Source organism: Protopterus annectens, chromosome 2.part2 (assembly GCF_019279795.1).
Source record: "Protopterus annectens isolate FY-2018-M chromosome 2.part2, PAN1.0, whole genome shotgun sequence".
NCBI classification, from domain to species: domain Eukaryota; kingdom Metazoa; phylum Chordata; order Ceratodontiformes; family Protopteridae; genus Protopterus; species Protopterus annectens.
In genome coordinates, this window is record NC_056730.1 from 298,668,722 (window position 1) to 298,682,496 (window position 13,775).

The 13,775-nt window shown below is 37.3% G+C and overlaps 1 protein-coding gene across 1 annotated transcript in view; it reads left to right on the forward strand.

Annotated features, from left to right (window-relative positions):
* The first annotated feature begins 2,475 nt into the window (after positions 1 to 2,475).
* ST8SIA4 (ST8 alpha-N-acetyl-neuraminide alpha-2,8-sialyltransferase 4) overlaps positions 2,476 to 13,775 on the forward strand; it is a 905,236-nt gene continuing 893,936 nt past the window's right edge. The window contains exon 1 of the mRNA XM_044063874.1: positions 2,476 to 2,685. Within this exon, the coding sequence (XP_043919809.1) occupies positions 2,570 to 2,685 (116 nt within the window). The 5' untranslated portion in view covers positions 2,476 to 2,569. The remainder of the gene's footprint in view (positions 2,686 to 13,775) is intronic.

Consider the following 13,775-nt stretch of genomic DNA (forward strand, 5'->3'; position numbering starts at 1 on the left):
GGATGGACTTTTTCTGAATTAGAATTTCATTTTAACCCAGCATTGAGGTATTCACAATGCTATAGCCAATCATTTGCCAGCATATAAAAGTGTGTGTGTGTGTGTGTGTGTGTGTGTGTGTGTGTGTGTGTGTGTATGTGTGTTTAATTTACGTTTTTTTTCTTATTAACTTGATTTATTGTGCAAATGGATAGCTGATGGGCAGCTATGGGCATACAAATAGGAGAGAAAAAACTCTAACTTAATTTTATATGTATGTTTTTTGGGTGGGAGGTCACAAACTGCTAAAAAACACAGCTTAGCTGTTGCAGTTTGAAGCAGATTATGCTAGTACGCATACCTCTCAATTGCTATTATTTAGTCATAACACTACCATTTTGGTCTTCAGATTTAGCCTTCCTCCTCCTAGATTTAAAAATGTTCCTAGACCTATTGGGTGCATATCATATTAAATAAACAAATTAAGTCAAAAGAAGGATTCTGCATTATTAACTACATCATGGGACCTTGTGTATAGAGATGTTCTACTATGAAAAAAATAAAAAGTACTCCTGTTTCTGACCCTCTACTATGATTTTAAAGGACTGTGTTTTATTTTAATGATTGGAGGTTGAAAGCTGATTTAGTAACATTCAAACATCTAGACAAACCACACTAGAAAGTTTATTCCGAAAGTGGCACCTCTCACTAAGTCAACGGCAAAACCAGCTAAATAAAACCATACTTTTCCAGCACTAGTTGATTCTGTTTTGTCCATCTTGAGTGAAAAGAGAGGAAAAATACATACCTCTGGAGTGCCCCAGATTTGGGGGAAGATCTTAGATCTTCTCACATTTTTGCCCTGTCCTTTGCAAAATGTTTAATTTTCTGGATTATGGGCAGTGGGTAATAAACATTAGAGATGCATATTTGTTATTTTCCAGATAATACATGTTGATGCAAAAAACGTTGTTCTATAGGGTTGCCACCTTTTCAAATGGCCAAAGTGGGACATTTTTGGTACAAACATCAGATTTTACAGACTGACACATACCCACAGTCAGTACAAAGGATAGAACTTAACTTTTTTGTCTAAATAAAAGCTTATTCTTGTAGCATTTTCGTTGCTTATGCTGTTTCTTATAACATTTAGGTATTTTAGATACAGAATAACTGTTTTATGCAACTATTACATAAAATATAGGAAATAATTTTGTCCTAAAATCTCAGGACATTTGCCATTTTTACAATTTTTTGTCAGGACACAACTGCCCAAAGAGGGACTGTCCCTCACAAAGTGGAACAGGTGGTAACCCTATTGTTCTATTAACCTTTTAAGTGAATATAGTATTTTAAATTGTCCCTGAGACGCACGAAGCATCCCCACCCACCCATTTATTTTGGCTTTGTCCAGAAATCTTGAGAGAAGAGATTGAGAGGCATGAAGAAATATAACTAACTATGCAACTAAATGAAAAGAACTGCTGAAAACTATAACTAGTGATAAATAACGTTTACACTTTATCTGAGTTCGCATCATTAATACGTTGAGAGCTGGCGTACATGGCTTAGTTGTAAATGTAGCGAACATCTGAATGCATAATGTAATTAATCCATAATTTTCTTCTCAGCACGCTTGACAGTGGTCCATTAGCCCTAACAGAGCTTACCTGGTTAAAAAATAAGCACTATAATATTTTTAAAAAGTACAAGTCATTAATTCAGTCCCACATGTCAAATGTCTTCATTAGCCCCTCGACGCCAATTAGCAGTGTTTCTTATCAACGAAAATTAAACTAGTGAAAGTGTGTGTCCAACCTCCGTATATACATTATCGTCACTGCATGTAGCAAGAATTCTGCAGGCTACAGGAAACGATTTCGAGGCAGAAATTACAGACGTAACTTTAATCATGTATAACAAACAAGGCACATTAAGTGTTTCACATTTTGATTTTGCTTTGTTTTGATTCTTTTGCATTTTCATGCTAGGAGAAAAGTTCATATTCTTCTTCCCGTTATGTATGCATGTTAACAATTTTAAGCAGTAATGTGAAAATTGTGGTATTACTCCAGATCATGTTGCTTTAATAATATTCATTTAGAATATCAAACTATACTACTTAGTAAAGGGTGTTCTTACTGTTCCCCAGTCAAGGACCGGGGCGTTTAGCAGACTGTTTCTGTCAGACAAGAGATGTGCCTTTGTTCTTATCTCCAGGCATACAAAAACTAGCATCCTTCAGCCCGCCACAACAATAGCTACCACTGCTGTTTGTAGCCCCAGAGACAGCTTATGACTGAGTCAAAACGCATTTCTAACCTTGTAAATCCAGCCTAGTTAAGTGTTGATTGGTTGCACCGATTCGAGGTGGCGCGGATCCCCTCAGTGAATGGACAGTAAGGTGTCAATCAGCAGTATTTTGGTTTCATCTGATGGTCCCACCCTCAGTAGTCAGTGTGAAAATTGAATAGAATGACTGGATAAGGAATGACTTCTTGAAATAAACCAGTAGGACTAAACCTGTGAGGCGGGTGTCTTTTATTCGTATATATTTGTTTAAATAACAACTATTTGTTTGACCCAAGAGATGAGGAATACAAAGAAATGGTGGACTATCATCTGCACTATAAGTAGTATTATAATTTTCTATAATACAAAAGGAATTTCAAGAATGGAAGTGCACCTGGAGGCGCAACTATTTGGGTAATACGCTGTTGAAAATGTATATATTTAGGAAAAGCACAAAGAAACTTATGTATCTGTTTGAATGCTATAAAAGGACCTGGGATATTTTTCATTAATGCATAGATGAATAAACTGAATGTGATTTTGTATTACGCAGGTGCACTGAGCGGTTTGCAGTTGCATATTGATTTATAATGAAGTAGCAGCATAAGGAGCAGCCAGTAAAACGTTTCACGTGAAACCTGAAGGGTGGCAAAAATATATTGTATATTTTGGCATGTTATACTTGATCTTGATAGAAACTTCCTGGTATGACTGTTACTTTCTAGTAAAAGAAATTAAGTTATTTTGACATGCACTGTCATGTGAACACACTTGCAAGCCTTTCCCATCTCTGGCACAGTATCTTGGCTGCTACTTAAACTTGCTAAGCAAACCAATAAGAATTAGTGGAAATCACCGCTTCGGTGAAGCTTAGACGTGCACTGCTTAGACAGGCATATTCCTTTGGTATCACTGAGATTTGCAGCTTGGTTCGAGACTGTACACTTTCTGTGTTATTTAAGAGGCTGCGGCATCCTATTCATAACAGTGCCTCAGCTCTAGTAAACCGTGGAAGGAGCAATGTGTCCTACCTATCTGGAGTTAAACTTTTTGTGGTGAACGCTTTGTAATCTAGCAGTCACTTACCTGTTGTGTTAAGAGATCGGGGTGGCTTTTATTCCTTCCTGTTATGTTCTGCTTTATTGTTTTGTCTTGTTTTTGTTACTGTCAAGGCAGCAGCTCACTTCCCTAAGAGTGGGCGTACAGACCTTTAGAAGTTGGTGGTGTTTGTGTGTTTTTTTCCAAATCTGAATAATGAAGCTTGTGTAGCCTAATGTGAGCAAACCAGAGTACGCATGCAACATTATCACAGTACAAGAAAGTGATAAAGCTTACGACTGCTTAAGGTGGTTGGCTGCTTGTTGGTGCACTTGACATTCACAGGTGTTTGACGAGAGGAACACATGCTCGCTGAGTCTAGGTAACGTTACCGCTGTGCCTGTAGGTGGCGCTGCGTAGCCATACTTTGGTGGAGAGAGGTGGCGCTGGGAGGTGGAAGATGAAAGGGATTCCAGACGTCATTGCAGACACTGTTGTGATCTTTTATTTCTAGGTCTGTATTCTGCAATCTTGAAAGTGTCTTGACGGGAAAATACTTGACACAATGCTTGGTTACGACTTAAGAACTTGAGCAGTAAAGCAATAACAATTTATTGTGTGTGTATGCGTCTGTATATATATATATATATATATATATATATACACACACACACATACACACACGCACAAACACATATTCGCACACATATACATATGCAAATTATTTATTGTGGGAATAATTAAAGTAATGAACGGTGGTCTAGCGGGTGTAATAGAGATGCCCCAGTGGGTGGATGCTGCTGATTAATCAATTTTTAAAGATTAAAACGACCCCGTATCAGTTCTTCACAGAGCATATTAGTAATAAGGGTCATTCGATCCATCAAACCAGGCCTTGCCATATACTGGTGTAAGTCTACTCATGCTAGCTAATTTTACTTCCCAATGCTCCTGTGTAACAAAGCCATACATTTGCCCATTGCAACTTTAATCCATTCCATTTTGGAACTTGTCTTTAAGCTTAAATGTAGTTTGCACATTTCATTTGCAATCCACTCTTTCAAGGAAAAAACATACTTTCATTCTGCATCTCTCATCTGTCTGCCTTCAGTTTCAAACTATGGCCCTTTGTCTTTAATTCATTTTTTTCCTTGGTAATAAGCAATTCTCCTGAGTTAGATTAATTTTGGTAAGTGTTTCACATGTCTTCTCTCCCCTCATTTTTCCAAAGGTTTGCATATTAGTTCCATCCATTTGTTCTCATGTGGTATCTGTTCCTAATGGTGCACCATTTGTGTTGTCCTCCTCAATGTAACTGCGGCCCTGTCTATGTCTCAGCAGTCATCTCTCTATATCTGCAACTACATGCGTTTATACAACTTCATGATTTGAAATACGGCATCAAGACATCGCTGTAACAAAAAAATAGTTAAAATAAATACAATTACCACTGTGAGGACATGTTTTATCATACAAGTTATGGTGAAAGTGTTTTTTTTTTAGTTGAATTTGTTATGGTGGCATGTTTGTACATTTCTGAACTATTGTCTTTAGAAGTATATAATTATTCCCGAATCACCTGACATGATTGCACATCTGAGATGTTTAAGAAAAAGACAAATGTCAATATAATAATAATAATAATAATAATAATAATAATAATACAAGCTTCCAAATGTAAATCCTTAGCTGGTAGCCACACAACCGTTCCCTCCACTGCATGGGTTTTGAATATGTGTCTGCACTTATGATGTCTGAAACAGGACAGAAAGACAGTCCAAGAAAAATGAGTAAGATTTTCTCTGTCCAAGCTTATGGGCTTATTTATTTTATTTTTAGTTATACATTTATTTATTTACTTATGGGTGTGGTGGGTGGCTGGCCTTCATGCCCCTTTCAGCCATGATCCAGAACTCCCTAAAGAGAACAAAACAGATATATGAATAGTAACACAATGTAGAACGCACATTCCGGAATGCATACAAAATCTGAGTCGAATAGTGCATATTAACAAAACACAACTATCACTAGGTCATTACTGATGAGCATAGCATTATTTAAGTCCTTCAGTTGTAAGTGTTTCATTGTCCGAAGAAGTCTGCATATGCATGCAGACGAAAAGCGCTTCACTGAATAAAAGACTGTCCTGTTACTGCCGGAATTTGGTTTTGTTTTTTCACACTGCTTGGATCCGTTTTTCAGTTTCTTGGTTTGTGTTTGTTATTACTTTTAAAACACAACTATCAGTCGAATATACAGTGCTAATAGAGTACATTGTGCAGTGCTATTGAGTTGAGTTGCGATCTACTCAATGTAACCCTGTGGATAGTTATCCAAACCATCTATGGTATTTCATGGCAAAGATAATAGAGTTGATTGACAGACCTTTTCTCTTTGCTGATCCTCAGCAACAACACCAGTACATTCTTGAACCCAGGTTAGTAGTGGGCAGACAGATGTCTTGCCGTTCTACTAACAGGCTGATAAGGTAGACAGTGCATATCAAAAAAATTAACCATGCACTATAACTAAATGGATTACCTAACATTCCATAGTCATCAAAGTAAACTGTTGGTGAAGCAAGTATCTGTAACCATTGTCTCTTAGACACTTGCATACATTTTCAGGAAGTAAATGTCCTTAATTTAGTCATGAAATCTGTCACTGCATTCTGATTATGGATATCACATGGTAGTTGTTTCCAACTAATTGGCCCAAATTTAGAAAAAAGCACTTTCCCCTATTGGCAGACCGTAAGGTAGACTGATCAGCTTGAGTACATTACTGCATGCACTTCGAAGGAAATAAGTAAGCCCTCTGATAAGAGAGTTTGACTGTAGTGGAGGCCTGTGCTGGAATTTTTGATAAAGCTATCCAGGAGGCGTATAGCCCTAACTGTCATAGGTAGTCAGTGCACCTGTTTTAGTAATTCACAAATGTCATAGAAATGGTTAGAGAATAAGTTTTAACCTTGATTGGTATTTCAGTCATCATATAACTTTGGTGAAGGGTTGTTTTAACTCTGTCATTGAGAACTTGTGGTGTTTAGAAGAAATCTTTATTATTAAAATATGTCTTGCAGCTCCTTGGTTTTAAGTGTTTCCCAGTTTTATTTTATTAAAAAAAGTCCAATTCGCTGAACTTGTTTGGTTCTTATACCTGATAACAGGGCACTGTATACAGATGAAGGTATTCGTATAAGGACTTTGCATCTAAGTAGAGCACAGTGTTTTGTTTGGCAGAGTTGGTCTTGTGTGATTCACAGATGTGCAGAATTAACATCCCTTTAAATCTGCTTAAACCCCTATTGTGAAATATACTGAATTACCTACCATGCAGTTTGAACAGCTGTGAGCTGGTGTTCCATTTGTTAGCGCCATGTAGCTCAAGTCTGTGCATTTAGGTGGATGCACTAATGTAACACCTTCATGCACCCTTTGCAGAAGTTGCATAGTATGAGCATCTCTGAATCACAGAGTCTGTGATTTCCCTTTGAGGGGATATCCATGATGCACAGCGACCTAATTTACCAAGGCTTCATCCATAGGATCACTGTTCACTTGTACAGTGGAGCAGCAAGGTGTTACTCGCTGCTCTGACATGTGGTGAGGTTTTAAGGTTTTACTAATTGCTCTGACATGCAGTGAGGTTTTAAGAATCACTTTTATGCTTTAGTACCATGCAAGGTGCCCTTTTGTAGTAAACAGATAATTCTGAATATCATCACCACAATAATTTTTTTCTGGAAATTCTGTTATGCAGTTTTACAAAACTGATCATTTCTTTTTGTTTTCTAGCACTCCAAACTACACATTTTATAGGACCATTACTTTAATTCATGCAGATCATTACGATCACATTAGATAGCCAGACAAACTAGCAACATTTAACTGTTAGCTTGTTCCTATTTCCTTTCATATGCATTTGTTGCACTATATGCATTATGCAGCACCCTTCATTTTCTTTCAACAAATGTATAGTCACCCGGTATAGTTATAACATAATAGTTGAATGTTATAGTTCACTAAATTTCTTGCCTTTAACTCCCATGTTAAATTTCAATAACTGTTGGAGTGTTTGCTGTTTTACATGTTTGTGTAGCACCTGAATTTAGCAATATAGCTTCAAGTGTACAGGACATGTTGTATTCAAAAATGGAAAGCTGGCGGTATGAAAAAAATTTACTTGTATGTAAAGTTTCTTTTCAGATAGCAGTGAATCGAATGCTGTAACTAATAATAGTGGCTACTGTCTACATGGATAAATGGCATTATACAGGGGAGATCAAAGTTAATGAGCAACTTCTGTAGTGAGTGAGAACAGAGTGCACTTAGGGAGATGTGCCAGTCACAATAAACCGTTTTATTGCTTGAGCATGCTGTGGTTGCTAGACTGACAAAAAGCCTGGCAGAGTATAAAAAGCTAAAATTCACTGCCTCATCTACAACGTATCTCTGTGAGTATTTTTGCTAATATAGTTCTGTGAGACATATACACCCAAGATGGATTCTGATCCTTAATTTATTGTAGCCAGACTCAGTGAATGTAACTGCACTTTAAATGAAGTACTGCATGTGCCATCACATTCAGGGTATGCAAATGCACTCTACGGGTTTTATAAATTTAAGTACAAGTAGAATAACAGAATGACATGGTATTAGTAGGAAGTGACAATGTGCAATGACATTATATAAAAAGATATGGAGTTTCATTTTTATGTAAGGTTTTGTATACTTGTAAAATACCGTAGCAAGTGTTAGAAAATTTATATATTTTTCCTGTGGTATAGGGATTTAGTTTGACCATTTGGGCTGAGTAATTGTGACCAAAAAATGCTCTGTACATATGTAAAATATAAGCTTACTCTTATCCCACTTGTGTTTTACTTTATTGTATGATTTAGCCATGGTTAAGTACTAAGTTTACAACATGTTTAGCTTACTCTGCTTAGTGTGTCATTCTGTTGTATGATTTCACCATGGTTACGCAATTAAGTTTGCAATGTGTGCTTATCAGTGGCTCAGAGAGAGATGCAGAAATGTACTTGATTCTAAACAGGCTGTTGGACGTTACTGTTCATTACTAGTTATATATTCTACAGCCACTATGATAGTTGGGCATGATCACTAAATTCCTGATTACACTACACAACACAAGGCACATAGCTAGTTTAGCAGTAACCCATGTCTGGGTGTGGGTAAGGCTTGGTTTACCCATAGCTGGTGTGGTTTGGCCAAGTGTGCAAAACCCAAGTTATCAAAGTCCCAACTCTATTATATTAGGAATGTTGGTCTATTTTGCTTTATGTAACTTGCTGTTATATATTTAAGCATTTTTCAATAACATTATTAAAAAATCTTATTTTTATAGATAATGCCAGTGTGTTTTGGAGCTTTAGTTTTTCTTGTATTCTCTTTCTCAGCTGTGTGATAATTAGCTGTACTATATACATTTCAACAAATAAAAAGCCATTTGTGGTAACAGTTTGAGCAACAGCAGCTTTGCACCTTAAACGGTTTTAATACTGAAAGCATGTAATGGTACTACACTTCTCTCCATATATTCTAATGTTGTGCTATCATCTGCACTGTAAAGTACATTCACTCAGCTCTTTAAATCTGTGAATGCCTACCTGTATTATGTGTAATTGGAGAATGAGTGATAGTAATCTTGGATCATAGCTGCTGTTTTTGGTGTGGAGCTGCATTTTGTTTGAGATGTTTGTAGCAGTGGTAGATGAGTTTGGATGAGCTGTGTTATTGATGCAGTGTGTTAGTTATAAGATCATAGAGAGATTCACATGAGGGACATTCTTAGTACAGGGTTTTTGACATGACTTTACATTTTGTACAGAGAAGAGTCATGCTTCATCTCTTTCAAACTCGTATAGCCTGTAAGAGTCGCACAGTACCATTGCAGTAAAAACATAACAGTTATCCACCTGATGAACCCTGACATTTTGGTTGTATCATATGAACTCTTGGCCACAGTGAATTATAACCATAGTCTTTGTCTTGCACAGTCTTTTTGCAGTGTATCACTGTAACTAAAGTTGGCAGACTTGGACTACAGTTCTGTGCAGTGACAAGCCTATGTACCACATCACAGTAGCTAGTCCCACAGAGGTCCGTTCACATTACTGATGATAGTCAAGGTGGCCAATCCAAAAAATTTCAGTCACATCAATACCAGTATACAACAGTGGTGGGCCTCTGTGAATTATCACAACAGCCAGTCCAACAAGAGTCCATTTGTACAGTGCCAATGTCATTCTCTGGACTCACCCAAGCTGAGCCAGCAAACACATCGGGTTTCTGTTACAAGTGTTTATCTAGCCATGTCTTATAAAAGATGACCTGGTTCACCATAGGATCTACTCAAGGACACAAATACATGTGGCAACTCAACAGTCATAAAAGTTAACTAGAGTTAATACAAAGGCTGATAACAATTTGGAGAATTCCATGGAGTGGTAAGAATGAGGGGGAGAAACAGACACACACACACACACACACACACACACACACACGCGCGCGCACGCGCACACACACACACGACTCTTGCATGCATATACACACCGATGTTAGGAGACTCATTTGCATCACAGGGACTGTAATATAGTACTGAGAAGTTAAGTTCCTATGCAGACTTGCCATTTTATATCTTTATATATAGAGAACAAAATAATAGGAATCTACAGTCCCTTGAAAAGGAATAGATGTGGAAGTGTTCATAAGCGAAGGCATAAAACTACCAGGTCAGTAGCAGGATGTACAAAAAAGTCAACTGCATATAGACAATGAAAGCACTTTTCTGTAGGAAGGTGCATATTAGTACCAAAGCTGTTCAGACTGAGCAATTTAAAATTAGCTAAAAAGCATGTCCTATAGACTGTGAAAGGAAAAGGATAGGACTGACTGTTCAGGCATGTAAAATGATCGGAAATGCATGATTATGGTGAAAGATATGCAAGTCTTTAGATGATTCAGGACAGAAACAAAAGGAGTGAATCCTGGGAAGGAGCTGTAGCTTAAGAGCCAGTGCAAGTAAACTGTTTGTTTGTTAGTAAAAAATATAAACAAATAAAGTGAAAGATCAGAACTGAATCATCAAATTAGCAACTTCTTGTAATATCTAAGTCACCAGAATAAATGACAAACCCATAAAAAAATTATTAATAATATATATAGTTATACAAGCATGGAATTAATTTTGAGACTATTCATTGCTTAGCTGAAATGTTGTGTCTTTCGGCTTTTCTCAGTTAGGGGTCACCACAGTGGAACTCCGGTCCGCTAATGATTGGCAGCAGATTTTTACGTGCCAAGTTGCCAGCTCTGACACACAACCTTCAATGAAGGTATGCCCATTCACACATATCTCCACACAGAAGATGCACTAGCTGAGAATCGAACGGGACAACATCTTACTGTGAGGCGACAACGCTACCATAATTTTTTTAAAAGCATTGTTTAGCATTTTTGGTTATTTTATTTGTGGTCTGTAGTGTTGACTAACTAAAAAGCTTTGCTCCCCAAATTTTCATCTGCTAATTGCTTGAAAGGAAAACTACAAAAAAATCTGATAATAAATTTAATGCAATTAAAAAAATGACAGTCATGACTTGTCACAGTACTTGTTTGTTTATTCATTCCAGGTCACTTGGCATTTAAGGAAAGAAAACAATTATTTCACTATGGCTGCTAAATGAAAATGCATATTTAGTATAACACATTGGGCACATTGTAGAAGTTGTCTGTTAAACTGTTTTAGAATGCCTGGGTGACTTATTTGCCTGTTTGCTTGATGTGATCACTATAGTACTTTATCTTGTGTTATGCCTGGAGTGTCATTGAAAAAGGTTCATGAGGTGAGCCCATTTACTGTTTATTAAATAAGTAATTACTAATTTGTCCACAGGTAAGAATTCCACCCATAATCATATCAGCATGAAAGGACTTTTAAATGACAAAACACAGCAGCATTTTAATCACTTTGGTGACTTTCTAGACTTTGTGTTATTCAGTCATATATGAGCACCTAACAGAAAGTTAATATAGTATACACAATTACCGTGAAGGTCGAGAACAGTAGACTTGTAATAAATGCAATTGGTATGAATTCCTTCCGTTAAGAGTCCTAGGAGATGCTTTAATAGCTTACTTTTCCTTAAAATAATACATCAGAATTAAAGGGAGAAGAACAGAAAATCTGTAAAGACTGAACTACCGCTCTCATGGCCTTCCAAGATCCCGCCCTTGTTCTGTGGGGAAAAACAGTACATATCTTCTGTGACCGTTTGCAGCATCTCCTTACCTTAAAAGTCTCACTGCAAGCCAGCTTCATGTGTCAGGTATTGCAGTGTTATCAGGACTGGTTCTGCGTCAGCTTCATGTGTCAGGTATTGCAGTGTTGTCAGGTCTGGGTTTCTGCACTAGTGGGGCACCAAGTGACAGTCTCCACTCCAGTGCTAAGTAAAAAATAATAAAAAGGTTCGGTTTGCATTGAAAGTTCTGATATTTTTACTTCCTGTCTGTTGCAAGTAAAGAAAGAAAAATGATAAAATTCTGGAAAGATAGCTTTAACCACCTCCAGTTAATCTACCTTACCTATGGCATGCACACACCTACCGTTGAGCACCTTTCCAATTGCCATACGATACAAAGCATGGCTAATCATTGTTCATGATACCCTACCCTCCATCGTATAACTTCAGTGCATAAGTATCATGTCAGATAACGCAGTCAAAGCATTTTATTTGTTGAAGACTAGTTTGCAGTTTACACACACATCCTTCCACATACATGAAAGAACAAAAGAATGTCAGTATAAATAGACTGTCCCATCTCTTACATCTACATTGAATTCAAATCTGTTTGTTTCTGTTGATTATCTCCTGCAGTAAATGAATGTATGCATTTATGTATATTCCATGTGCCTCCTGACACTCACATATATCTTTGCTGACTGTCACCACATCAGAAGAAATGAGGTTTATTTATTTATTTTTGTTCTGTTTAAGTATATCTTGTTCAGTTGTAAGTGATCTATTATATTCCACAATTTTGTGCGCTGAACTATTCTTTTAAATTCTGGTGCCAGACTTCTTTTTGGAGATAATGCTTTATTTGTTTTGGGCAGACTGATTGATTGGATACCAATCAACACGCACATTTTTGTTTAGTAATTAGTTTTCATTGTGCAGCGGTGGTGGTGCTGCGGTAGCGTTGTCGCCTCACAGTATGACGCTGTCCGGTTTGATTCTCAGCTAGAGCGTCATCTGCGTGGAGACATGCGTGAATGGGCGTACCTTCCTTGAAGGTTGTGCGTCAGGGCTGGTAACTCGGCACATAAAAATCAACTACCAATCATTAACGGACCGGAGTTCCGCTGTGGCGACCCCTAACCGGGAAAAGCCGAAAGACACAAACAAACAATTAGCTTTCAACACAGTATAAACTTTTCTGAAGTAGTTTCCAGTGAAGCTATACATTTTAAACTAATTTTCTGAATTTAGTTATTTTAGGTTTTACTTCGATAAAGAAATCAGTACTTTGTCCCTATTTTTGTGCCCCCCCCCCCCCATTATTTTTGGCTTTGTCTAGATTTCCTGTGCTAAGAAATTGAGAGGTATGTTAGTACTTTAGTTCTGTTGGTGTTGAGAAAAAAAGCTAGATTTTGCACTTTCTACTTTCACCTTCATCATCAGGCTTGTCTGCTCTTCCTCATGTTCAACTATCATAGTGGTATCATCTGCTTAACTAAGGCCATTAATATTTCTCCTAGAACTTTGATTCCAGCATTTGATTTCCCTAATCCATTATTATGCATGATGTATTCATTGTATTTTATTTATTTATTTGTTTAACATTTATTTACCAGAAAAATCTGACTTGGAACAAGCTGATTTTCAGTGGAGGACCGGGGAGTGGTTCCAGATGCATGTCTTTGTAATGTGGGAGGAAACCCACATGAGCACAGGAAGGACATGTAGACTCCACACAGAAGAAACCCTAGCCGAGAATCCAACAGGAGAACCTCTTGAGGTGCCAATTCAAACTGCTGCACCACTGTGCAGTATAATTTCAATAAACATTGTGAAAATGCACAGCTTTGTCATATTCCTTTTCCAGTCCTGTACCAGCCATTTGTTCCATTTTCAGTTCTAATGGTTGCTTTTTTCCTGTATGCATATTCCTCAGGACAAATAACATGACCTTGTATCCCCATTTTTCTGAAAAGTTGCCACAGTCTGTTACGATTGGTAAAATCTGAGTCTATAGAGTAGTTGGAAAGTAGAAGAGAACATTGTCTGGAACTCTGTTGCTTTCTCGATTACCCACCCGATGTTAGCAATTTGATCTCTTGTGTCTCTGCCATTTATAAAATCAGCTTTCACATCTGGCAGTCCTCATTCTATATATTGCTGGAGTCATAGCTTTATGGTTTCAAAGGTGTATACTAGG